We start from the raw sequence: 27,017 nt of genomic DNA, 5'->3' as shown, positions 1-27,017 counted from the left end.
GATGAAATCACGTGACACGTTGAGTTATCTCATTAGTTTTCCTTAGTAAGAAACACTTCCTCCGTGTTTTCCTTGACTTTCTCAATTAAAGCGTCTTTAAGAACAGACCATTCGTATGTTGTCAAAGTCCCTCGGTTCAGACTTGTCTGCTGCTTCCTCATCACATTCAGGTTATACATCCCTGGGAGGAGTAGCAAGGATGTGCTGGGTTCCTGCCAGGGTGTCACAACAAAAAGCACACTGTGGCCTGTTGACCATGATGTTAGCTTGAACCTCTTGGTCCAGACAGATGTTTCCCCCACCGTAGAGTTATCTGTTCCTTTGTAAGAGGTATCTTGTGAAAGAGATACCTTGAGTCTTGATAAATATCCTGTTGTTTGTCATATTTTTACTATTGCAGTTTTAACGTTTAAAGCTGTTACTATGATGTTTCCCTCATTCAACATCTATTAGACTTCCTTAGCAAGGAAAAACTTTTAGAGAATGGCCAGTGGGAGACTCTGTAACTGTCCTCCTGTCCGTGTAACATCACCTGTCTGTCTTCAGAACTTTCCTTTTTGTAGCACAGTAAGGCACCCCAGCTCCATCTGATATTTTCTAAACCTCAGGCCTGCTCCAAGGAACCTTGGTTTATTTTATGAAAAATGGTGGTTTTAAAAACTTTTGATTTGTTTTCATATTTTTTGAAAGGCAATCAGACAGAGATTCCCCATCTACTGGTTCACTGCCCAGGTGCCCACAACAGCCAGGATAAGCCAGCCAAAGCCAAGATCGTGATACTCAGCTGAGGTCTTGGGTGTGTGTGGCAGGGACACGAGGGCTTGAGCCTCCCAGGATACACCTCAGCAAGAAGCAGATCAGTATCCAACCAGACACTCCCAGATTAAGTGCTGTGTTAACACACACCTCAGAAGTGGGGTTTAAAAACAGATATCTGAACACTGTACATGGTTGTTTCTGGTGTAGAGGATCTCAAGCAGTCTACAAAAAGCCTACTAAATTATAAATGAGCTTAGCTAGGTTGCAAGATACAGATCTAGTATGTAACATCAATTACATCTCCATTCGCTGACAGTAAGCAGTTAAAAATATGAATTAAAATAAGAATGCAAGTTACAGTATCATCAAAAATATGAAATGCCAATGAATAAATCTGTGAACATGTACAAGATCTGTGCACCAAAAACTGGGAAAATCGTTGCTGAGAGAAGTTAAAGAGAGCTTGAGCAAGTTCCATGTTATTTCTTGACTAGAGGACAGATTCTAGCCAGCCCGTGCAATCACAAGTAAAATCTCCATGGTTTGTTTTTGTTTTTGTTTTTTTAATAAACTCGAAAATGTGTTTGAAAGGAGAAAAGAAACTAGAGTCACCAAAAAAAGGTTTAAAAAGAATAATTGATAGAGGACTCACACCCCCTGATGTCATGGCTTCTGAAACTATAGGAATTGAGACGATGTGGTGGTATTAAAGATAGTAGATATAGAACAATAGGAGTCCAGAAATAGACCTGTGCACCCATAATCTATTTTTGCCAGAGATACTGAGATAATTCAGTGAAGAAAGGATGGCCTCTTTCACAAAAGGTGAGGGTATTATTAGAAATCTCTTTGAAAAGAAAGGAAACTTGACTGATTTTTTAAGTTTATCTAGTTGAAAGACCAAGTAACAGAGATGAAGACAGAAGGAGAATTTCCCATCTTCTAGTTTCCTTTCCCAACGCCTAAACAGCTGAACCTGGGCCAGCTGTTTAATTTTTTAATTAAATACAAATTAAAGCCATAGTGAAATACCGTGGTATTCCCACTGTAACTGCTAAAGATGAATAGAGCAACAATAGCAAAGATAGCAAGGACACAGAACTGGACCCCTCAGACTTTTGTGGGGATGTCTGATGTTTGTAATTAGTGAGGAAGACGGTCTAAATGAAGAAGACGGCCTAAAAGTTCCCTGCAAAGTTGAGCGTGCAACTCAGCAGTCCAGCTCATAGATGTGTAACCAAGAGAAATGAAAACGCCCACCCATGTGAACACGTCGGCATGGATGTTTATGCTGATGCTGTAGTAGCCCCAAAGGAGGAATCTGAGCCTATTTCTGTCCATAGGAAAGCAGGAGCTCTATAGAACGGAGCACTGATCCGTGGTGAAAAAAAAAAAAAAAAAGGCCATTGATACACAGAACAAAATGAACCTCATAGACACTTGGGCAAAAGCAGTTAGGAGAGCGTGTGCTGTGTTACCTGTTTTCATGGACACACAGCACAGGCCGACTTGCCTTTGGTGACAAAGCCACAGGAGTGTTGCATGGAGCTGGGAACGATAGAATTTGATTTGGAGGGCACGGGGGACCACTTGGAATATTGATAATGTCCTTCATCGTGATCTTGGAGGTTATGATACAGGTATATGTGTTTGTCAGAACTTAATCATGTACTGCAGTGAGTCAATACTTTATGGAAAATACGCCTCGGTTGATCCTCAAGAGAGAATTTCAGCAGTGTTACTGTTTTGTAGTAGAAAGTGAATTTAAGTTAGCTGTAATTACTTTTAGATTATCATCCTAGATCTTTTCTTCAAAAGACTTCTCTTCATTCAGAATACTCTCTGGAAAAAATTTTCTTGGAATCATTGCTTTATGAGCATCTTTCCTAGGAAGAATTTCAAGTGTCTAACAGATGACTTGCCCTGCATGGTTTCTCATAGAAGTGAAGCTGCAGTTTCAGTCCGCATTGATAAACAACGGAGCCATGCTCTGAGAGGCAGCAGCACTACCATCCCCAGGGAACAGTCATGTCCGTCAGTCATTGCAGAGCAGGGCAACGCTTTGCTGGTAGGATGCAAACGTTGCTTGTGACCAGTTCCCTCTGCCAGGCTACCAGAGAAAGTCCTTGGCATTGTCCACAGGACATGGCCCTTGCCCTGCAGAGGTCTTCTGTACAATAGAAGAAAGGTAAAATACAAATAACAATGGGATGAGTTGGAATACATTCAGAGAAGAGAGGGCTGGCGAGACACAGTGAAAAAGTCAGGGAGGAAACTCACCCAGGGCTTCCAAGATCAACTCGGAGTAGTCTGAAACGCAGAGGTGACAGGAAGCAGCACTTACGCTGACTCTGTGAGGAAGGAGGGCATGTGAAACATTCCAAAGGAAAGTCATTTCAGAGTGAACAGATTGGCCTGGGTCACTCCCTGGGACACCTGCCTCCTGCCTCTGAGGGCCTGAGTCTTCCAAGCTTGCTTCCTGCTGCTGCTCACCATCATAGGCAACAGATGAAGGCTCAAGTCGCTGTGGCCCTAGTGTCTCATGGGAGGCCCAGGTGGAGTTTCTTCTCCTGACTTCAGCATAGCCTGCCCCAGCCCCAGCTCCAGCCCAGCCCCACCTCCACCTATCATGGGCGCTTGGAATGAACTAGCAAATGGAAGACCTGTGTCTGTCTCTCTTCATCTGTGCCTGTCGCTCTTACAAATAAATGAAGACACATACTCTGTCAAGTGAGAGACAAGTCAGAGGTGAAGTACAGCGTCTGCCTACAGAATATATATGCCTTATCCATTTGGTCCCAGGCCTGTCGTTTAGCCAGCAGCTGTTTAATGAGCAGAGAATCAGATGGGTATGGGTTGCAATTCTTAGGGCTAATGTACTTTAAGAATGACTTTATGTTATTTAATGTACTTCAAGTTGTTCACATTGCCAAGGAAGGGGGAAGGAGTTGTTACAGACTGTGTGACCCAGGGGACCAATGCAGGGTGGAGTCAGGTCTTTCAGCTGAACGATCCTGTGCAGGTGAGGAGAACAGACGTGTGCCCTGCATGGGCAGCAGCAGAGGAACAAAGCACAAGGTGCTGAACGGTGACCAAGAAACAGTGTAGGGGCCAGTCAGAGGCTCAGAGACAGTAGGCTGCGTACACAGGACATTGACACGGTCATCCGTCCTGAGGGAACGGGAGGGAAGAAGGTTTCTCACCTGGGTGGCAGGATTGGCAGGAATGCCGTGTGCTGAAAACCAAGGGTGCTTTGGTTTGCACCAAATGAGGAGAGAAAGAAAGAGAAGAGGGAAAGATTTGAGGGGAAGGCACACGTGAAGTACAGCACAGATGTCCAGTGCTCAGGAGGAAGCTGTGAACGAGGTGAGAGCTTGCAGGGTTGTGTGTGTGAACGTGTTCCTCAGAGCTGAGGGGACCAAAGCAGGGGGCTTGGGGCTGGGTCCTTGCGAGTCGCCTCTGCCCCGTCTCTCAAACATCTCCACCATGCTGCCCAGACTACCTTGTGTTCCAGTCAGCCGATAGGTCCCACTGCTTCTGTTGGTCCTCAGTTCTGACGTGGGAGCTCCAGGCACCTCTCTGGTTCGCTAGTAGTAGTACCTGGAGGCAAGCAGGCCTCCCAGCAAAGCAGCTCTTGTAAGCTGTTTCCCAGTCTGCCCAGCACTGCCAGAAGCAAATGACATAAGTCAGCTCACCCGGGAACGCTTGCAAGGACCCCAGTCTTCATTTCTGAGGTCTGGACTTCATGTACCCTGAATCCCCTCACCTGGCTGAGGCGTGTGATGGGTTAGTGACTTCAGCAGTCAGAGCGGACTCCCTTCCCCTCCCTGAGGCGGCCCTTCCCTAGGAGTCCACCCAGCAGGGTTTCACTAATTCTCGGAGGCAGTCAGTGCCTCTCCATCTTGTGCCTCAGCCTCACCTCCATGCGAATTCAATCCCGGGACGCTCCTTATCCTGCTGAGCAGGCAGTGTGACAGCTGAAGGTCAGGCACTGCTGGGTTGGGAGGCCCCGTGAGTTTATGGACACTCAGCACTTCCTGAGTCAGCAGCTTCCTTCCCTCCACTTGCCTCCTTTAGAAGGGAGAGGGTTGGTTTGCCTCCAGCACAGGAGGGACCCCTCCCTCTCAGTCATGCCCTGCACTGTGCCCTGAGTGCCACCAAACCCCGCGGAGGCCAGGAAGGGCCCATGCTCAGCCAGTCTCCTTGCCTCATCTTCCCACTCCCCAGGGCAACCCTACCTATAGGATTTTAAACGTTTCTCTTAAATTCCTCTGCAGCTAAGATGATGCGTAGTCACCCCCCAAATGTAGAAAATTCCACAATATTCAAGTTCTGAAAGTGTTTTTGTGTTTTCTCTCTCCGCCAGATCCCAACTCCCACTACGTGATTACGCTGAAAGCCTTTAACCACGTGGGCGAAGGCATCCCTCTGTATGAGAGCGCCGTGACCAGGCCCCACACAGGTACAGCAGTCTCTCTGTCACTGCCCTCTGCCTGGCAGCAGAAGGCCATGTCCGTGGAGGTCAAGGCTGCGGGCCAGCAGTGGGAAAGTGGGCCAGCATCAGGGAAAGGTCCTGCTTTGCCATTTGGAAGATGCTGATCCCATCTCGGGAGCCATTGTGCGTTGGCAGGCGCATAGGTTTTCAGTGTGTGTTAGGATCTAGAAAGGGTACTTGGGAGAGGATCGGTAGTAACCTCCTATCTTCCGAGCCATGTGCGTTATCACCAAAGTCAATCAGAATACGCAAGGCCCTGCGTGTGTCCCGGGCCATGTTAATGAGTGGATGCAGAGGGAACGGTTGGAGCAGCGTGGAGCAGATGTGCTATCTGTCTGATCAGTGACACACTTAACCTGAGACCTGTGAAAACAGTTTTACAGTTAACACACGTTTAATGTGACGTTCCTAGACGTCTATGAAATAGCTGGTTCTGATCGCAGAAAGTTTGTGGAAATAAATAATATCACAGTGTAAAGTTCTGCAGAGAGTGCTAGGAGACTCAGGGCAGATCAGAGCCACCGCCTTCCGTTTGTGTCCCGGAAATCTGGATGCGCAGTCTTCCAGGTGCTTGGTATGGCAGTGTAGATGTGGTGAGGCTGTGTCTAAGATAACTCTGTTCCACTGCCTGGAAGCTTCTGCTCAGACCTGTGCTGCCGCCTCGTCCCGGGGGTTCTGTCTGCTGCTCCTGTGTGCTCAGAATTTGTTTAGAAACAGCATTAGTATTCCAGAAAGAAAAAAAAAAAAGAAACAAGGTCAAAAAGAGAATATTTAAATAAGTAGTCTGCTACCTTCTTAAATTAGCTTGTAATAGGAGGAAAAGCAATTTGAAGTGATTTTCTTTCATCCACCTTAAAAATAGCCTGCTGTTAGGAATGTTCCAAAAAAAAAAAAAAAATGTTCCTAAGTCGTGGAACCCCGCCATCTTGCCCAAGAGCTGATCCTTACAGAAAAATGTTTCCCCATTATTCCAGTGATTTCTGCCCCAACGGTGTGTTTTCTGTAGCCGATCGGCAGGTGTTCCGACAGCCTTGGAACAAAGCCATGGATTCGAGCCTGGGGCGCTTCTTTCATTTCTTGTCCTCGCTGAGCAGGAAGTACACAGAGACTATCACTTGAGCTTGACAGTTCTCCATGAACAAAACCTGTACCGTTTCAGGTTACAAGTTAGAAGGACTAGTGCCTGTCACCATGTGGTAAAGCCTGAATTTAGTCAGCCTCTGTGCACTTTGGAAGGCCTAGGGACACCTAGCTATGCTGCCCCGGGCCACTGACCCTTGGTGCTTCTGTGCTCATTGTGACCCTATGGGCCAGTGTCAGAGAAGTACCTGAGTTCAGGAAACCTGTGCCACTCGTCCTGTCCAGGTGAGTCCCATCCTTCATGGGCAGCAGCTCACCTGGCTTGAGAATGGGTAGTGCCCAGCACTTCCTTCTGTTAGCCTGAGACCCAGGACACACAGATAGGAAGCCCTCTTACCCCTGGTACCAGGTTGGGACTCAGCCGTAAGAGAGAGATCCTAAGCCTTCAGTGGTGGGCACTAACAGGTGGGCTCCCAGAACTTGAGCCACACTTGCCGAAGTCCCACGACAGACCAGGAGCTTTCTATGCTTTTTCAGAAATGACAGCCTTAATGTAGAAGCAACTTTTGTCTTTCCATGATCCTTTGGGGAGAGGAGGTAGGATCTTTAAGTTCTTTTTAGGAGAGTTCAAGTGTGAGTAATCCCGTATAATCACTGGATTATCACACTTCCGTATGGCACGGTAGATGGAGAATGTGACTAATTACTCTCCTCTCAGTGTTTTCCTGGAAATTTTCCCTGAGAGAGCACAAGTGGAAATTCGCTTTCATGTGAACAATGTTTATCAATTAACTCTGGATTTTCTCTCTTTTTCTCCATTTCTCACCTTTCATTCCATTATATTACCCCTGCATTTCCCTTTTACGTTTGTTTTCATTAAAATGCCACTTCCTTTTTTAAATTCCCCTCTACCCAGACACTTCTGAGGTTGATTTATTTGTTATTAATGCTCCATACACCCCAGTGCCAGATCCCACCCCCATGATGCCACCCGTGGGAGTTCAGGCTTCCATCCTGAGTCACGACACCATCAGGGTCACCTGGGCCGACAACTCGCTGCCCAAACACCAGAAGATCACAGACTCCCGCTACTACACGATCCGGTGGAAAACCAACATCCCAGCCAACACCAAGTATAAGGTACTTACGCATCCCTTCTGGTGAAGAAAGTGAATCACCAATGCCCTCTCATCTTAAATCCCTGGATTTCATGGGGTCGTTGTTTTTTTTTCCCCTCCAGAATGCAAATGCAACAACCCTGAGTTACTTGGTAACTGGTTTAAAGCCAAATACTCTCTATGAATTCTCTGTGATGGTGACCAAAGGTCGAAGGTCAAGTACGTGGAGTATGACAGCCCACGGAACCACTTTTGAGTTGGGTAAGTGTTCCCGATCATGGCTCCTCTTCCTCACAAGATCAGAAAGGCAGGGCAGGCTGCAAGTGTGGTGGTGCATTCCAAGTCACATGACCAAGGGAGGACCTGAGTGTGTGCGTGAAAATGGGTGTGATTACAGGACAGCATGAGCCACTGCCTTGGGAGCGCTGTGGTGGCTGCTGTTGTTTCAGTCCCTGTTCACAAACACAAGCAGAAGGAGTCTTGAGTGCAGCCCCAGGTCAGCCAGAGGTACCCACTGTGTGGCCGTGAGCAGATCTCCCACCCACTCTGATCTCAGCTTTTTCCTCTCTAACCAAGGGGAATAATCCCTGCCTTTCGTGCTCCGTAGAGTTCTGTGAGCAGCTGAGAGAGCGCAGAGTAAGCTGTTGGCTCAGGCATGTGTAAGGGATTAACATGAAGCCAGACTGCTGGTCCACTGAGACAGTGATGAAGTGACTGTCGGCGACCAAACAGTTGTCACTTCCATACCTGCTAGAGCTACCTTGCAGCTTCCCTAAGAAACAGCAAGTGACTTTTCAGCTCTTCCACTGACATCTGGGATTTCTATTTGTGAGTAGACATGAGAGGGAAATTAAAACGAGAGCAGCTACTAGGGTTGCATAGCCCCATGGCTGTGTGCCTACTTCTAAACCCATCCTTCTGCCTCCTCTGGGACATTCCTCGCTTGGGCAATCTCTGTGTAGCCTTGCCTCCTGTTTCCCTGTCTTGTGTATGAGTAACGAAGACGTGGAACTCTGCACTCTCCCGCACGAGAAGTTGAACAGACTTGAATGTGCTTTTCTTGCTGGTATTTTAAGAATGACTCTTGCTTTCCTCCTAGCCCATTAGCTGACACATGAGGTTGTATTTCCTATTAGGATGTTTGCGTTTGGTGAGGCTTCCTTGCAGTGTTGAGCAGAACAGGGACATTTTGAGAATGTACTTGATCCTCTCAGCCTTAACGTGGAAATCACCAGAAGCGCACCACTGTTCTGATCTCATTGGGTTTTCTGTCATACGACCAAGCTTTACTTTACAGTGATAGCGTCAATACTTGGCAGTATGTTTTGGTTTTCAGGGGGTTGTTGGGACACCTTAAACTACTTAGAACACACACATGCTGTTTCAGAGTGTCTGATTCAAGTCCCAGCTCCTCCACTTCCAGTTCAGCATCCTCAACCTACACACCTGGAAGGCAGCAGGTGCCTGACCTGAATCCCTGAATCCCTGAATCCCTGCCACCCACAGGAAAGACCCAAATGAGATTCCAGGATCAACCCTGTCTATTGCAGGCATTTAGGAAGTAAACTAATCATGGGATGAAAGATTCTCTCTCCCTCCCTCCCTCCTTCCCTCTCTCCCCCAACCATCCTGTTACTCTTCCTTTCAAAAGTAAGCCTCTAAAAAAAAATAATGATAATGGGCCTGGCGCATGTAGCCTAGCAGCTAAAGTCCTTGCCTTGCATGCACCAGGATCACATATGGGCGTCAGTTCATGTCCCAGTGGCCCGTTTCCCATCCAGCTCCCTGCTTGTTGCCTGGGAAAGCAGTTGAGGACGGCCTGAAGCCTTGGGACCCTGCACCCATGTGGGAGACCCACAAGAGGCTCCAGGTTCCTGGCTTCAGATAAGCACAGCTCCACCCATTGTGGCCACTTGGGGGAGTGAGTCAGTGGACGGAAGCTCTTTTTCTCTGTCTCCTTGTCTCTGAATATCGTGACTTTCCAATAAAAATACATTTTAAAAAATAAGAGTCAGGGCCCGGTGACGTGGCCTAGTGGCTAAAGTCCTCACCTTGAATGCACTGGGATCCCATATGGGCACCGGTTTTAATCCCAGCAGCTCCACTTCCCATCCAACTCCCTGCTTGTGGCCTGGGAAAGCAGTCGAGGACGGCCCAAGGCCTTGGGACCCTGCACCCGTGTGGGATACCCGGAAGAAGTTCCTGGATCCTGGCTTTGGATTGGCATAGCATCGGCCATTGTGCTCACTTGGGGAGTGAATCATCAGACAGAAGATCTTCCTCTCTGTCTCTCCTCCTCTCTGTATATCTGACTTTCCAATAAATAAATAAGTCTTTAAAATAATAATAATAATGATGATGATGATAATAAGTCCTATTTGGCTGAGAGAGCCAACCATAAATGGGAGGAAAAACTACTACTTTGCACTTGGAAGTGTTCTAGCCAGATCATGCCCCCTAGTTCTTGTGTCCTGGTGTGTGATCAGGGTAGTGGTTGCTGCCCCTCAGCCAAGGAGGCACCGTCGGTACCAGGCCTGCCTAACCACATGCCCTGACGCCCAGCCCAACCACCAGTCTGTGTCCTTAGAGTGATTTTTTTTTTGACTTTGTGTTAAGCATGTGTGAACACATGCTTGATACAAAATCAGGGAGCTGATTTTAAACCACCTGAGTCCTCTGAGGCAAGAGGCTTCCTCTTCTACCCCTTTGTTGTAGCTTGCAGATGGAAAGGGTGAGGAAATGGTGAATTGAGTGGCAGTGGACAGGGATTGCTGAAAGTGTTGTTGTTTTGTAGTTCCTACTTCCCCACCGAAGGACGTGACAGTCGTGAGTAAGGAGGGAAAACCTAGAACCATAATTGTGAACTGGCAGCCTCCTTCTGAGGCCAACGGCAAAATTACAGGTGAGAGATCCTGGTATGGATGTCGCTCAGTGCCCTGTTCCCACCCGGCAGAAGCATTCCAGGAGAGCATGGTACTGTTGGGAGCTGTGGGAACTGAAGGCCGACTCAGTCATTCTGCAAGCAGTGTGGGTTGCGACCGGCATCAGGATTGGAGCAGGGATGTGTGCCCTTTGCCCACAGCAGGCATGAGCACAGCCGCCTGCTGGTGGTTCCAGCTTGTACCACCTGTGGGGCTGATGCCAATGGGATGCACCAGACAGCTTTGGCTCCCATGGGACTTGACAGATGAGTTTATTTTCCCTAGGCAAAACATTCTTTCTTGGCCCAAATGACCAGCCCTGGGGTCATATCCCTATGCTGTCTTCTTCAGCCTAATAGGCAACAAGTACACACATGGATTCTACTGTTTGACCCTAAATCTAGTGATTCTTCAAAAGTTTTCAAAAACCACATTAGATTTTTAATTCCTTGGTCCCCTGCTTTAGGATTCCATGTCCCCATGTCCTTATCAGAAAAGTAAAAGGTGGGAAATGGCCAAAGCCCCTGGAGGGAGCTGGGATTTTTCCTGGGACTAAAGAGGACCTCCCACAGTGAAGAAGACACTGGCCTGCCTGGCACATCACAGCCGGGCCATTCTCGGAGCCCAGCTCCCCTCCGTGTTGGAGTCCCTCTGTGTGGATGGGGTGGCTTCAGGAAGTGACGAGTTCCCTAGCAGTGTCCTGCTTTGAGCTTCTGTGAGAACCCCTTTCCATAGACATGGGCCTCCTCCTGTAAAATAATCACAGGTCATGTGGTCTGGGCTAGACTCCAGAAGCCTTACCTTTCAGAACCGGTGGTGGAATGACATGCTCAGGAGGTGGGCTTCCTGCCTCTGCGGAGGGGAGGGATTGCCCCCTGATGAGAATGTCAGGGCATCCCCCACCCAAGTCTGAGGAGCCTGCCCTGCTGCTGCTGTCCTGGGAACTCACTTTGGTGAGTGCTAGCACAGCAGGGTGGCCATTGTTGATTTTCAAAACCAGTAATTTACACTTATGTAATCTTAGACCCTAGAGGGTACCTGATTCCAGCATCCTGCTGCGATATGTAAATGACGTGTTAGACACACTCAGACTCACTCATTGCAAGAAGAAAACCAGAAATGAGGTGTTGTCCTGTTCACTCTTCTATACAGGTTACATCATCTATTACAGCACGGATGTGAATGCCGAGATACACGACTGGGTCATTGAACCTGTCGTGGGAAACAGGCTGACTCACCAGATCCAGGAGCTGACTCTAGACACACCGTACTACTTCAAGATCCAGGCCCGCAACTCCAAGGGCATGGGACCCATGTCTGAAGCCGTCCAGTTCAGGACACCCAAAGGTAACACCCAGGCTGTGGCTCTTCCAAGTCTCCAGTAAGGGCTGCTCTGATACAGGTCAGCTCTGCAAACAGAAACCATGGAAGACATGCAAGTCCCTCAGAGGAACATGTGAGCCACCACGTGCAGATGGACCCTACCCACTGCTGACCGCCAGCACTCCCCAGGTTGCAGCCTGGCCGTGTCCTACAAAAGGGTCCTTTGGCTATCGGCCACATGCAGCAGATGAACCACAGCGGTCAGCCAGATGTGGCTGTCCTGGCTGCCATGCAGGGTGACCAGCACACTACGGTGATGGGTGTCCCCCTCTCGACACATGCAGGTTCTTGACCCAGAAGACCGATGTGTGTACATCTGTAGAAAGAAAGAGGTTGAAAAACTCCAGATGAAAAAAAAAAAAAATGAAGATAAAATTTTAATTCACCAAGCGACCTTAGGCCAGTAAAATTCAGTTGGGAGCTGAAACTCTGGAAACACAGAAACCCTAATTTCTTTTCTGTTAGCATTAAAAGCAAGAGTTGGTTTGTTTGAAAGTGTTGGGGGTTTAAATTTTTTTCCTTTGAATATTCTGCTGTCCCACCTTCAAGCTTGTGATCCTTGCTCTTGTTTTTTCTTCCCTGTGCTTGGCCTGTTAGCGGACTCCTCTGATAAAATGCCCAATGACCAAGGTAAATGAGTAGACGGCCTCTCTTTCCTTTTCTCTCTTTTGTGACCTAGTCTTAGCTTTTTATGCCTTTTTTTTTTTTAATTATTCGTGAAAACAATGCCATGTTTTTAAAAAACCCCATGTATTTGTTGGCCCAAAATGGAGTCAGGTCCATTTTTGTGGCACTTGGGGTATGAGGAAAGCCGGTGAGTTCCTTGGGAGCCTGCAGCCTGCGGGAAGCAGCGTTGATGAGGGTCGGGTTGTCCTCACGTCCTGTGACAGTGGTACACGTTGAGTAGAGACGAGGGCAGTCTTCTTACTGTCCCTGGATGAAGAGTTGTAATCAGACCATGTGAACTCCCCATCTTCCTCTCCCTCTACAAACCTGCCCTGCATCTGTCTACGCTGTGTGACTTCCCATGGCTATCTGGAACCAATGTAATTTTTGGTGTTTTTATCACCAGAAGCTTAATTCAGAGCAGCTCATTTTCCATTTCTTCCCTTCAATATCCATATACTAGGTTGTTATAAAAGAGTATAAAAATTATTTAAAATGGAATTTTGGGCAGCATGGAACTCGGTGTCACCGATCTTGAAGCCCTCCATCCGTGCGTGACCTGTTCCCTGGGGCAACTACAGTCAGGGCAGCTTTCCTTCATGAAGCTGGTGTTCACCGAGAAGGAACACCAGGAATAGATATGACGCTTGCTCTCATGGATTCAGACAGTGTTGGGAATGCAGCACCTTGGGGTGTTGTCCGAGGGCAAGAAGTCAGAACTTGAGCTGTTGAGTTTGTATTCAGTGAGTCATTACAAATGTACATGTATGAATATCCCAGCACTCCATTGGTGTGTCACAGAACCTGAGTGTGCTCACCGTTCTCTCACCAGCAAGTATCACTCTTGGGTAAACCCCAAGGTTTGAGTTGCTGGTTAGGATTGCTGGTATGAGGTCCCTCCTTGGGGTTTGGTGCTTACAGTTTATAATACAGGAATGCAAAGCAGCCCGTGTACAGTGTGTGTTCTCTATGACTTGTTCACACAGTACACTCCCGTGAGTAGATTGACTCAAGTGTAGATTGTCTGATAGCACCACACCCTTCAATGCCAAGAGCCTCACAAGTGCTTCCATCTTGGCCGCTGGACCTCATCACACTGAAATGCCAGTGAGAAGTCAACTTTAGCTAAGTCCCTGGGGAGAGGCATTGGCTCCAGTGTGGTCAGTGGAAAGGTTGGACTCTCTGACATAACTTCCAGAAGGGACCCTGCAGGATACATCATGCTCTTTTCCTCTGTCCAGGGTGGGGGTGGGTATTCACCCCTGGATACTCACCATCATGTGCGCTGGACACTGCCTGTGCATAAGGCAGTATTCAAGACATGCTATGCTATTGTTTCCATGTAAGACCCACAACAGTTTCATGAGGAAGATGCAATTATTATCCCTGTTTGACCAGGGAAACTGAGCCCCAAAGGATTGCTTAAGTCCCTTGCCCTTGGACAGATGGACGTAGGTGCTGGAGCCGGTCCTCACCTGCAGTTCAAACACTGCAGGCTAATCATGCTGGGCAGTTTTTACATTGCAATTCTTTCAGGCGTCTTTTCAAGACAAATACTGTACTGCTTTCTGGGTGCCAGGCTTGGGATATGTTTACTTTGTTGGGAAAGAGTTCCTTGTATTTGCTTCATCCAAGAAGTTCTTTGTATAAATGTGGAAAAGTTCAAGAGCAGAATGGAAGAGCAGGTGTTTGTCCTCACGATTCAGATGCCCAGGTCTCACGTCTCAAGTGCCTGGGTTCGATACCTCCCTCTAGTCCTTGAGTTCCAATTCCTGCTCGTGCACGCCCTGGGAGGCAGTGGTAATAATTCAGTGCCTGCCCTCCACTACCCAGGCAAAAGATCTGTGGCCTGCTGAGTTTCTCCCGGCTTCAGTCTCAGCACAGCCTCAGCCTCTGCAGTCATGCAGGAAGTGAACAGCGTATGAGTGAGCATACCTATAGTCACTCTGTCCCAACTCGAAACAAATAAAATAAAAAACAACCAAAAACAACAAATGTTGGCAAGTATTGAGGGCTGCTTCAGGGTGACCCTAAGACTGAACAAGATCAGCAGGCCTACTCAGCAGAGTGGGCGACGGTGCGCTCTGGGAACCACCGGAGGGAGGCCCGTTTCCCCCTTTGGCTGTTTGCTGGCTGAGCAGGTACCAAGAGCCTGGGTTGCACCTCCACTCAGAGCAACTCCCTATTGCAGAGGCACCTGGAGCATGGTGGGTGGCACCTGCAGGCCAGAGCAGCCAGGCTGGGTTCCTTGGAAGGGAGCCATTCCTGAGTGCAGACATTCACCTGCCTGGTGCCCTTAAACCCTTTCTCCAGCAAAGCGACTTCTGCCCCACAGTCTCCTAGCAGGCCTTCAGGCTTCCTGGGCTGTGTTGTCACCCCAGAACAGCTAAGTGGCAGAGCCATGGTGCAAGCCATCAGCCCTTCAGATCCCTCACTGCGCAGAAGGTATGCCTCCCTCGCTTCCCGTCCCTTGTGTACTGCTCCATTTTCTCAAAGGCAGAGTAGACTGTGCGTGCTTTCAGGTGAAGAATGCACGGAGCTGGCAGTACACTGCTCACCTGTTGTCCTCTGCTTCAGCCTCAGGGTCTGCAGGAAAAGGAAGCCGGCTGCCGGACCTGGGATCCGACTACAAACCTCCAATGAGCGGTAAAGGCCTTCTCTTGGCTTTTTTTGTCCTCCTGGGGATGTGAGACAGTTTGGCTGAAACCTGTGTGTGTGATGTCTGCCAGCATGTTGACCTGTTTCCTTTTGTTCAGTACATCTACCATTAAGTGTTTTCTGGCACATTTGCTGAGTTTCCAGGAACCCATTCATTAAGGCTCCGTAAATAAAACTGGTTTCCCCAAATATACCTAGGCTAAGATGAGGTTAGCTCCCTGCAGATCATGATTCTTGTCCCCTACTGCCTCCAGAAAAGAGTTAGCGTTTTGTTTTCAAAAATAAACCAAGTGGCATTCACCATCGCACGAAACAAGCCAGGAAAATACTTGGGAATCTTCAGGGTCTCCCAGCACTGCTCAACATTTTGTTTTTTCAGTTTGGAGATTCTAGGACATTCTTTCCAGTGTCCTAGCCATCGTAAGAGTTGGCTTCTTCCAGACTGGTAAGGACCCCACCTTCTCTAAGGACACCGTCATTGGTAGGCTTTATTCTGCACAAAGTCACATTGGATGCTCGTGTCCCAGAGACAGAAAGGAGGGGAGCCACAAAGGTGGAACAGAGCCAATCTGTGACAAATTGAGACCAGTGCTGAGTGAGTGAGTGTCACCATGAGTGACAGGGCAACTTCTCCTCAATGAAGAATGAGTGGGAGGCTGAGAGCACGAAGCTTGGAAGGAGTGCCTGTGGAAAGCTGAGAACGAGCCTGGCCATGGTGACCTCGATAGCCTGAGAAGGAAGCTTTTGTCCAGCTCCAGTGTCAAGAATCTAGGACAGTTGTGTAAAAACTTGCCACCCTCTACAGCAAGCGGTGCCTGGTGTGCCACGTTCCCTGCACCCCTGGTTCAGCACCGCTGATGACTGCTCAACTGTCCTGAAACGGGACACCAGGACCAGCTCTGATTTTAGCGAAGGTTACTGTGTGCAGCTGAGGTTTCTTGCTGCAAACCTTGTTCTCAGAACTAGAGAGAAAAGCAATTGAACCAAAGAAGAGTAAGCCCTTAAACCCTTCTAAATCAGCTCCAGCTTCAGCACAGGGTAGCCTGTAAGATGGGTGCGTCAGCGTTGGAGGACAGCTGATCCAACCCCAGGCCACGGGCTGCTGCAGTGAACATGATTTGGCTCAGCTGGCCCATGTGTGGGAGTCATTTGAGTCTTTCAGGAACATAGACACCCAGCCCAGCCTTCCTGACAGGAGCCACCTCCCCAGTGCCAGCTGGTCACACAGTTCAAGTCACCACCATGTCGTATAGCTGCAGTGGGCATTTAGGAAAGACACCACATGTTTGTGGCAGAGTTTACCATGTTTTATGTTAGCAACATGTGTGACTTAAATAATGAGAAGTAAATGATGAGGAGAGCATAAGTCCCTGATTTAAAAAAAAAAAAAACTGTATCTCAACTTCTCAACTCATTAGTTAATAATCTATGCCTTTATTGTTTGTTCCGCCCCCAGCATGCACATCTTTGCTATCCACCACTGCACCCATCGCACCTAGAGAGGTGGTTGGTCCCAAGTACCACTTAGTGAGCTCCTGCAAGTTAGCACACGTGGTCAGGCCTCCTCTGCCTTGCAGCTGAGTGAGGCAATTACCTCTATGTATTCATGAGAACAGATTGTATTTCTCAAGTGATTCTTTTCTATATATAATCTCAGACACCCGCATATTGCGGAAAACCATGCCTCGCTTCATGAATGTACATTTTAATAATGGTTCTGAGTCACGTGGGCGCCAATGGGGCAGAGCCCTTTGTCCACATCTGACATTCTTTGGTCATCCCTGGCCATTAGGCACCTCACCCACCCTCGTCCCCAAGCACACACTCAGGACAGACTCAGCTCTAGTCTGCTGCCTGTACTGTCATGCTAAGACCAGGCCCAGGGAGGAGCGACACAGAGGCCCTGCTCTTGGCAGACCCTCCTGCTGCCACTCTATCTGTTCTCCATGCTCACTGTGTCCCGTTCTCCCCGTGCAGGCAGCAACAGCCCTCACGGGAGCCCCACGTCCCCACTGGACAGCAACGTGCTGCTGGTGCTCATCGTCTCCGTGGGCGTCATCACCATCGTGGCCGTCGTCATCATTGCCGTCTTCTGCACCCGGAGAACCACCTCTCACCAGAAGAAGTAAGGACTCGGGTGTCTGTGTGACTTCCATCTTAGCAGTGGCACAGAGCTGAAGCGTGCAGGACGTGAGAAGCAGTTTTATGTGTCGTCAGTGGCCTCTCTGTGGGCCTGGCTCCCTCAGAAACAGTTCCAAAGGGACCTCGTACCAGGTCAAAGCTAGAGGTTGGGGAAGCGAGGCAGAGGTGGTCAAGGCCTTGCATCCTCACCCAGAGGTCTGTAGGGACAAGGAGAAGGGTATGGTCAGAGGACTGAGGTGATAGAAAGCAGAAACTGATGGCAGCAAGAGAAACGGAGCTTTTGCCAGCACCCGCTGTCACACTGATGCGGTAGGTGGGGTTCACATAGCTCGTCCGCAACTCAAAGAGCCAGGCAGAGAAGATTTGCAGCTAGGAGAGCAGAGGAGGCCCCTATGCCACCGTGAGCCTGACATGTACCAGGCAGAAGTGGTCCCGGTGCCATTGTGAGCCTGACAGGTCCATGGCTGAGGTGGCCCCTGTGCCACTGTGAACCTGAGGGTACAGAGTGCCCAGATTCCAATCTCCCTCCACTCCCAGTCCCAGCTTCCTGCTGGTGTGCATCCTAGGAGACAACAAATATTGTGTGTAATATTTGGGTTTTTGCCACCCATGTGAGAGACCTGGACTGAGTTTCCAGCTCCTGGATTTAGCCTTGGCTCAACCCTTGCTGTTATAGGCATCTGGGGAGTCAACCAGGGAATGGAGTGTCTCTCTGTCTCTGTCTCTCTCTCTCTTCCCGCCCCCAAGTAAATGAAGTAAAAAATTAAGTATGTATGTATTTTTTAAGCTTTATTTTTACTGGAAAGGTAGATAAGATTTCCAGAGAGAAGGACAGAGAGAAAGATCTTCTATCCGCTGGTTCACTCTCCAAATGGCTGCAATGGCCAGAGCTGAGCCAATCTGAAGCCAGGAACTAGGAGCCTCCTCTGGGTCTCCCACACAGGTTACAAGGTCCCAAGGTTTTAGGCCGTCCTCGACTGCTTTCCCTGGCCACAAGCAGGGAGCTAGATGGGAAGTGGAGCAGCCAGGACATGAACTGGCACTCATATGGAATTCTAGAGGATGCAAGATGAGGGTTTAGCCATTAAACCATCATAATGGGCCCAAAATTTGAATATAATTTTAAGGAAGTGGTCCCAAGTAGGGGTGGGATCATGTTATTGAACAAGAAAGATTATCAGTATAACAGTCTTCCAAAGAGATCAAATGGCTGAAGTCTCCTGGAATATCAAAGTTTGTGGCTCAAGTGCTGCAAGAACAGATAGCAAGTCCTTTCTGATATGCGCCTGTGTTTGGTGCAATGCTTCCCACTGCCAAGTGTGAGAGAGTCCCTGACCTTGAGTCTCATTCGGCTCACAGATCTCATTTGACCTGCAGACCCAGGTCAGAGCTTATATCTGTCCTGACCAGCAAAACATAATGAAGAGGGAGATTTCCAAGTTACTCCTAAAAGCAGAAACACGATGTGACTAGTAAAGGCAACTTGAGCTAAAATATCAAAAAAAAAAAAAAAAAAAAAGTTGAGGAGAGAAATTCACATCTTTGAGCTTTACGGTCCATTCAAACTTTGGTCCACACCAAGCAAGGATACCATGTGTTGGCTAGTGATGGATTTATTGTCAGTGTACAGGGCAGATGTAAGAGACTCTAATTGCTGCTTGAAATGACTTCTTATTTTCTTGTGTTATGTTATGGTTGAAATATTTCTTCCGTTTATTAGATAGGTTGATTTGGATGGCAGAGCAGCTGAGTGAGAGGGAGAGACAGAAATCTTCATCCACGAATTCACTCCCCAAATGCCTGCCCCAGCCCTGTGTTAGCCGCATGAGTGACAGAAGCCCAAGCCCTTGACCATCCTCTACTGCCTGCCATTTGCATTAGCAAGTGCTGGAGAAGTTAGGAGTAGACCAGGCACTCCCTGCTTGGATCTCTCTGTTGTATCAATAAGAGCTTTTTGGTTTCTTGATAAAGGGGATTGTTTCATGTCATCTGACACTCCCGATTTGCTTTTCAGTGCTGAAAATTTCTCTGAAAAACCTCAAGGACTACGGTTTTTCTGCTCTAGAACTTCTCTGGCCAGCTTGTTTGCTTGCCATTTCACATTTGTCCATCTTGGTGAATTTAACTCTCTATCTGGTTTTAGAAATCTCTCAATATTTTAATTTTTAAAAAGAATTGAGGGCCTGGCATGATAGCATCGTGGTTAAAGTCCTTGCCTTGTACGCGCCAGGATCCCATATGGCTACCGGTTCTAATCCTGAGCAGCCCTGCTTCCCATCCAGCTCCCTGCTTGTGGCCTGGGAAAGCAGTCGAGGACAGCCCAAAGCCTTGGGACCCTGCACCTGTGTGGGAGACCCTGGCTCCTGGCTTCGGATTGGCTCAGCTCCAGCCATTGCAGCCACTTGGGAAGTGAACCATCAGACAGAAGATCTTCCTCTCTGTCTCTCCTCCTCTCTGTATGTCTGCCTTTTCAATAAAAATAAATAATTTTTTTTTTAAAAAAAGAATCGAAAAACCAAAGTAACAGAATTTCCTTAGTGTTTAGAAAGCTTTTCAAATTCAAAATAGATTTTTAAAATGAAGTGCTGAGCCTTTAGGAAGATGAGTTGGGAAGAACCTCTCTACTCCACATTTCAGTCTACAGGTGGTACAAATTTGGGTAGCTCTGTTCAGATCACTGTGAAGGGGCAGTGACACAGATGCCCATCCCCTCATGCTGGAGCATCTGAGCCCCAGCTCCTGACTGCAGCTTCCTCACGGGCTGAGACCTTGGGAAGCAGTGGTGATGGCTTAAGTGACTGCACCCCTGCCATCTGGGTGGGGACCTGGACTGAGTTTCTGACTCCCAACTTTAGCCTGGTGCGCACACACACACACATACACACATACAGTATCAGGCTTCTTCACAAACATGCAGTATCAGGAGACACACACACACACACACACACACACACAGTATCAGGCTTCTTCACACACATGCAGTATCAGGAGACACAAACACACACACACACACACACACACACACACACACACTCACACTCACACTCACTCACTCAAACTTCTGCCCTAAAGAATCTTGGCCTCAGAATCGGTAGAGCGTGGGTTTACTCTGCTGCCTGCTGCCAGTGACAGGATCACAGACTAGCTGAGCTGGCTGGAGGGGAGATCTGTTCTTGCTTGCGGTCTGGAGATACAGGACCTAGCAGACACATCTGTGGTGGCTTGTTGCTGGCTGAGCCCCAAGGCAGCAGAGGACGTTGCATAGGGACCATCTGTATCGCTTCCCATCCTGTCCTGAAAATATTCTTTCTGTCTCTCTGTCTTTGGCACAAAGGACAAGCAGGAGAGTGCCGGAGTTATTCTAGGCCAAAGGTGGGAGCTAGGAACTCAGTCCCATTCTCCCATGTGACAGGAGCCCAGTTACTTGAGCCATCACCTGCTTCCTCCCAAAGCATGCTTTTGCAGGAGGCAGAAATCAAAAGGGTAGGTACTTGGACAGTAGGTAAACCCTGCCGAATGTCCACCTGGGCACAGTTTATTGGTTTGGATTTTTGTTTGTTTTTTCCCTGAGTACTTTGAATTTCCAGCTGCAAGACTCCCACATTCAAAGAGTTGACTACTTGGTTATACTCAGCTTGTTGGCCTCCTTGCTGCCCACTCAAGCAACGGTCTAGGCACTTTACCTCCCCTTTCACCGGGATGGCTTCTGCTGAGCTCACAGGTGACCTCCATACTGCTGGAGCCAAAGGCCACGTTCATTCCTTCCCCCGGGTCTCCCATCAGTGTGAACAGAGCCAGCCCTATGCTGCTTTCTAAAGCATTCTCTTCTCTCACATCCCGGGCTCATGCGTTGCCTTTCACAGCCCCTGCTGCCCTCCCAGTCTCAGACACGGACATTTGTGGCCTGTCCTCCCCCTGTGCTTGGCCTTCCGCTAGCCATCGTCCAGCATCTCCTGTACGTCTGTCTCCAGCCACAGCCTGTCCTGCTGAGTGTCAGACTGTGCACCCCGTGGCCTCTCCCACATCTCTTGAATATTTTAGGAGCACTTCGAACTCCAAATGTCCAAAACCAAGACTCTTAGCTTCTTGGACAAACTTATCTCTGCCCCACTCTTGCCAGAATTAGAGAGTAGCTTAAATCAAAAACCTTGCTTTTTCTTTCACCCCCACACCCCACTCTGCATCCAATGATTCTCCTAGTTCTGTCATGTCTACCCCTTCTTCCATCTCCACCACCCTACAACCCATCGGTCCTGGTTGATTTACCACCATGGCATTCTAGTTCTTTGCCCTGTCATACACTTTTTAAATATATTTCATTCATTTATTTGAAAGAGTTAGAGAAAAGGATAAATACAGCTAGAGATTTTCCATCCCTGGTTTATTTCCCAAATGGCTGCAATGGTTAGGGCTGGGCCAGGCCAAAGCCAGAAGCCTGGAACTCCCATGGGGTCACAGGAGCCCGAAGCACTTAGGCTGTCTTTCACTGCACTCTCAGGTGCATTAGCTGGGAGTTGGACTGCAAGTAGAATAGCCAAAACTCAAACCAGCACCCCAGGGGGCAGCTTAACCAGCCACACCATAATGTGGGCCCCTGCTGGGCACTTTGGATCCAGAGCTGGCCACCTTACTCTCCTGCCTGCATCTGTCCCACGGCTTCTCATTGTGCACAAGGAAATACCAGCTGCTGGCATTATTCCAGAGCCCTGTCTGCCCTGGCCTCTGACCCGCTCCCCACATTATCTCCCACAGTATCCTCTGGGTTCACCCTGCCTCACCTCACCGCCACAAGTCCCCATGTCGCACCAGGCTGTTGGCTCTGTGTTTCTTAACGCTTTGACTAGAGCCAGTCCTGCCACTTGGAGCATGCTCCATGTCTTCTTTAGGTCCTGGCTGAAATAGCACTGCTTCTTCTAGACCTTTCCTGTCCATCTTTGAGAGGTATCTGAACACACAACTGGTGACCATGAAGCTCATCATTCAGTGTCTTCTACATCAAACAATAGCCTAACATACTTGGTGAGTGGGTGAATAGCAGGTGCTGCCATCGCCCCCGACTGCCCAGCTGAGGTCCTGGTTAGGTCACCTAGAAGTCAAATTCCTCCTCTCTCCTGGCCCCTCCTCCTCCTCAAGCCCCAAGCGATACCTCGGCCCCAGAGCTATGTTCCCACTAAATTCACCTTCTCTCTGCTAATGTGGGGAACTTCCTCAGGAACCTTGGAGTCACAGAGCTGTGTTTGGATGTACCCTGGCGCAGGCTCCTCACATGAGGCGGGCAGAGGAGAGCTTGTGTGCTCTTTCCAGAAGGGAATTTCTTGTCTGCCATTTCTGGTTTTGGGTGGGTGGGTGTGTTTTCTACCTTTGCTTTGAGCTCCTTCCAGCAAGGCAGTTTTACTTCATTGACCCTTTTTGACCAAGGTGTTCAGAAAAGTTAAGTCAAAAAGGAAAAATCTTGGGTCCGGCATGGTAGCCTAGCAGCTAAAGTCCTTGCCTTGCACACGTAGGAATCCCATATAGGGGCTGGTTCTAATCCCAGCCACCCCACTCCCCATCCAGCTCCCTGCTTGTAACCTGGGAAGGCAATCAAGGATGGCCCAAAGCCTTGGGACCCTGCACCCACATGGGAGACCTGGAAAATGCTCCGGGCTCCTGGCTTCTTATCAGCTCAGCTCCAGCCATTGTGGCCACTTGGGGAGTGAATCAGTGGACAGAAGATCTTCCTCTTTGTCTCTCCTCCTCTCTGTATATCTGAATCTCCAATAAAAATAAATAAATCTTTTTAAAAAAAATATTTTAAAAAGGAAAAAAATCTCTTCCTCTCATTCCCAGGAAACGCGCCGCCTGCAAGTCAGTGAATGGCTCCCACAAGTACAAAGGGAACTCGAAGGACGTGAAGCCCCCAGACCTGTGGATCCATCACGAGAGGCTAGAGCTGAAGCCCATCGCCAAGTCTCCAGACCCCAACCCCATCATGACGGACACCCCGATCCCTCGCCACTCTCAAGACACCACCCCCGTGGGCACCTCCTCGGACGGCAGCACCCACCAGAGGCGGAATTCCTACAGAGGTAGTGTTCTAAGGGCGGACCCGCTCCCCCAGGAGCACTGGGTCACCCCAGTCAGAGGTCATGTCTCTCATCAGGCCTCAGCCTAGCACAGCTCACATCTGTGCGTTTCCCTCCGTCCCTGTTGCTGGGCCCCTGCTGTTGTGTATTGCCGAGAATGCTCTTGATTTGGGCATCCCCGCCTTCAGACATTGTGCTGAGGTGTGGTATGGGTAGCCTGCGTCGTCCTCATCGTGGTGTTTGTGGGTCCAGAGTCCCCCAGGAGAGGCTGTAGCTGAGCTGCGGAGTGGCTGACCTCCGTATTTCCTGTCTTAGGACATGAATCAGAAGACAGCATGTCTACACTGGCTGGCAGGCGGGGCATGAGACCGAAAATGATGATGCCCTTTGATTCTCAGCCACCCCAGCGTAAGTACGAGCTTCACTCTGACCCGGAGTGCCATCTTCCCACCATGCTGGGAAGCAGCTGGGAATGATCCCTGGGACTCTGCTGGGTCCCAGTACAGTTGCTGTGTTTTGCATTGGTGTTCTCGTTCAGTGGCTGATAAGAGGAAAGCCCATTTCCCCAGTCTCAATCCAGGGCCCGGTGTCCCTGGAAGAGGGGGCTGAGGGACACAGGTGTCCAGTCCCATGAGGTCAGCAGCATGGAATCCTCAAAACAACATGCACCGGCTCTCACTGACCCAGGCATCATTTTGACAAACATGCAAATTACTGAGCTCCCTGTCATAGTCCAAGTCCAAAATGAGTTAACTAACTAGAAACCAAAAAGCCCTGGGACAAACCTGTTGTTTTTCATCCACTACTGTGTCACTGCCACTGCGTCTCCATCGACAGAGGAAGATGTTTAAATGGCCAGGATGTCCTAGTCATGGGGAAGGCACAAGAGCGTCCTGTGCTTGGGAAAGTCCTCTTGTGCCCCTTTTGGGGGTGCCTCCCAGCATGTGGGTGTCTCCTATGCCCCCCCACATACACATAGATACGTAATATGTAATCCACACAAACAGACACATAAGCCACACACACCCACCCCCTACTCACAAACACACAACCAAGCAGGTGCCAAGCTACAAAGCTCAGCTTGTGGAGTGAAGCCCTGTGTATTAACAGGTGCTTTCTGTGTAACTGGCTTGCATGGGGGATCTGTGAAGTGAGAAAGGCCTTGGCCCAGAGCCACAAGTGCAGGAGTGAGGTAATCCACCCCAGTTGCTTTGCATTTGTGATAAAACGGGAGCTTCGCTGCTTGATTTTTTTTTGTTGTTGTTGGTGGTTTTGTTTTTGTTTTGATACGGCTTCAATTCCTGCCTCAATTTACTTGTTTTTGAATTGTGTAGAATTTGACTTCTCTCCAGTTCCAAATTGATTACTTTCAAATATGTTAAGAAAAAAAGGTGTTATACTAGTTTATCTTATTCTTTTTTTGTGTGTGTGGTGATAATGGAGACGAACTTCACAAGTCTGTGACATAATTTCATTTGCACCTTGGCAGGTGGATGAGGAGTAAAATTTTTTAACCCAAAATCTGAGACCTGGTACCCAGATAATGCTTATGGTCTTTAGATTTTGTGGGCAATTGCCCCTGGGTCTGCGCCTGCTGCTGTGTGCCAGCTAGGCTTTGAGACGTCCTTTCCAAAACCCAGAAAATCCAGGAGCCCCTGTGTTCTGGGTCCTGGTAGGACACTGGAACGTGGCACCCAGCATGCACTCGCCCTGGTCTGGGATGGCTGAGGAAGAGCTTGTGGGCCTCAGGTGAGGTGCCCCAAGGGTCATGTTCAGAGTCCATTAATAACTGCTGTGTCCTCCTGGGTGGGCAGGCTGATGTTTTCGTTTTCTGTTCAGTTATTCAGAAAGACTGAAAATGTAAAAAGAGTTAGTTTTATTTTCCATACCTAGCACACTTTGAAACTGCTTCCTGGGTAAAATGCAGGAAAGGCTTTCTCCCTCTGTCCAGCCTGGATTTTGAAAAATGCTGGTTCTGAAGCACTGCCTGTGGCAAACCCCCAACTTTCCGCAGAACAATTGTAGGTGCCCCAAGGACCCAGGGGCCATTCTCCCCAGCCATGGGCCAGCTGAGGCCTGTGGCATCAGAGCTGTGGCCTGTTTTGCTCATCGAGCCCTGGACAGATGAGTCCTAGATGAACTGACTGTCTTCCTGCGTTGCACATGGCCAGGGCAGGAAGGCAGGACAGCCATTTTCCAGACTGGGATTTCCCTTCACGCAGTGCTGTTGGCAGGTGTCCCTGGAGACGGGCATCCGGGGGCGGCACAGGACTCAGGGAGTCATAGCATAAGGCTTGCAGAGAACTTGCTCAAAGACGCTCCCCCATGTTCCTGGTGAGGCTGGCCTGTTTACCTGTCTGGGGAGTTTAAATCCTCGGTCTCGACAGCAGCCCCAGGATGCTGGGCTTCTGATTTTGCTTGCATCCCTGGGATGAACAGTGGCGCCTCATGGGGGCTCTTCATGTTTCCAGAAAGCTGCATGTAGAATTACTGTATGGAAATATGGATTCTACAGTGAATTGAACCACTCCACTTTTTTTTTTTTTTTTGAGAGAGAGGTATCCTGTCCCCTGGTTTACTCCCCAGATGTCCACAACAGCAAACAGAACTCCTGGATCTCCCACATAGGTGGCAGGGGTACAGCTACTTGAGCCATCCTTACCTGCTGCCCCCAGGGTGCACATCAGCAGAAGGCCGAGATGGAGAGTCCGTCCTAGGCACTCCAGCATGGAATGCGGGTATCCCAAACAGTGACCTCGCTGCTGGGCCAGATGCCTGCCCCAATCCATTTAAAAATGCAACTGGGCGTGGCTGAGTCCCAGACAGAAAGGAGTGAGAGTAGTTCATGTTTTTTCAGTACTAGGTTGGGGCTTGTTTGTCTTCCTTGGAGATATGAAACCCGATTTAAACAGCTACTGAATTATTTGGCCATAATAAGTACCCATAGCATGACTCTTTCAGCAAAAAAAAAGGTTGACTGGACTAGGAATCATGTTCCCTAGGCCAGGGTGTGATGGAGGAAGGGGGAAGTACTTATATCGCTTGAACAACACAAAGCCATTATGTGTTTGTTTATGGGTTTATATTCAAGCAGCTATTGTTGATAACTCAGGTAATCTGTGTTTATAATAGGAAAATTGCAAATATAGATAAGTCAAAAGAAAAACAATCTTCTAATCCTGATTGCTGTTCCAGCAGAATAATGTTAACGTTTTTGAAAACGTGCGTGGTCCTGTGACCTTTTTTTTTCCCAGCACACATGTAGACATATGCATAGGGCGGGCGGGCGGCGGGGCTGTTCATGTTTTTTGTTTTCTAAAACCAACATAAAACTGGTGGCTGCTTGTTCGGCTCCAGCAACCAGCACAGCCGTGGTTGGACGGTGGGAGGGGGAGGTGCAGCTTTGCTGTTAAACTGTGAATTGTGTGTGTCTGTGCAAGTGTGTTAAGCCTCTCTCTGTCTTGTGTTCATTCACAGCTGTGATTAGTGCCCATCCCATCCATTCCCTCGATAACCCTCACCATCATTTCCACTCCAGCAGCCTCGCTTCTCCAGCCCGCAGCCATCTCTACCACCCGGGCAGCCCATGGCCCGTGGGCACGTCCATGTCCCTTTCAGACAGGGCCAATTCCACAGGTGAGAGATGAGGGTCGAGCCAGGTGGCAACGCCTTCCACAGGAGTTGGCAAGTGGACGTGGGAAGGGCCTGCCCGCCTTAGAAGAGGGGTCTG

General features: G+C 48.9%; 1 protein-coding gene across 3 annotated transcripts in view; it reads left to right on the top strand.

Moving 5' to 3' along the window:
• NEO1 (neogenin 1) overlaps positions 1-27,017 on the top strand; it is a 115,415-nt gene that overhangs the window by 81,136 nt on the left and 7,262 nt on the right. The window contains exons 15-25 of one of the 3 annotated variants that reach the window (XM_040969307.1): positions 5,126-5,221; positions 7,251-7,474; positions 7,575-7,713; positions 10,247-10,354; positions 11,526-11,720; positions 12,354-12,386; positions 15,000-15,068; positions 17,058-17,205; positions 23,052-23,290; positions 23,603-23,695; positions 26,765-26,923. In XM_040969307.1, coding sequence (XP_040825241.1) covers positions 5,126-5,221; positions 7,251-7,474; positions 7,575-7,713; positions 10,247-10,354; positions 11,526-11,720; positions 12,354-12,386; positions 15,000-15,068; positions 17,058-17,205; positions 23,052-23,290; positions 23,603-23,695; positions 26,765-26,923 — 1,503 coding nt within the window. The remainder of the gene's footprint in view (positions 1-5,125; positions 5,222-7,250; positions 7,475-7,574; positions 7,714-10,246; positions 10,355-11,525; positions 11,721-12,353; positions 12,387-14,999; positions 15,069-17,057; positions 17,206-23,051; positions 23,291-23,602; positions 23,696-26,764; positions 26,924-27,017) is intronic. The other 2 variants (XM_040969308.1, XM_040969309.1) reach the window with 2 other exon arrangements.

This window comes from Ochotona curzoniae, unplaced genomic scaffold, assembly GCF_017591425.1.
Source record: "Ochotona curzoniae isolate NIBS_2020 unplaced genomic scaffold, NIBS_Ocur_1.0 scaffold_4701, whole genome shotgun sequence".
NCBI classification, from domain to species: domain Eukaryota; kingdom Metazoa; phylum Chordata; class Mammalia; order Lagomorpha; family Ochotonidae; genus Ochotona; species Ochotona curzoniae.
Note: the sequence above shows the minus strand (reverse complement) of the source record. Positions and strands in the feature narration are given on the sequence as shown.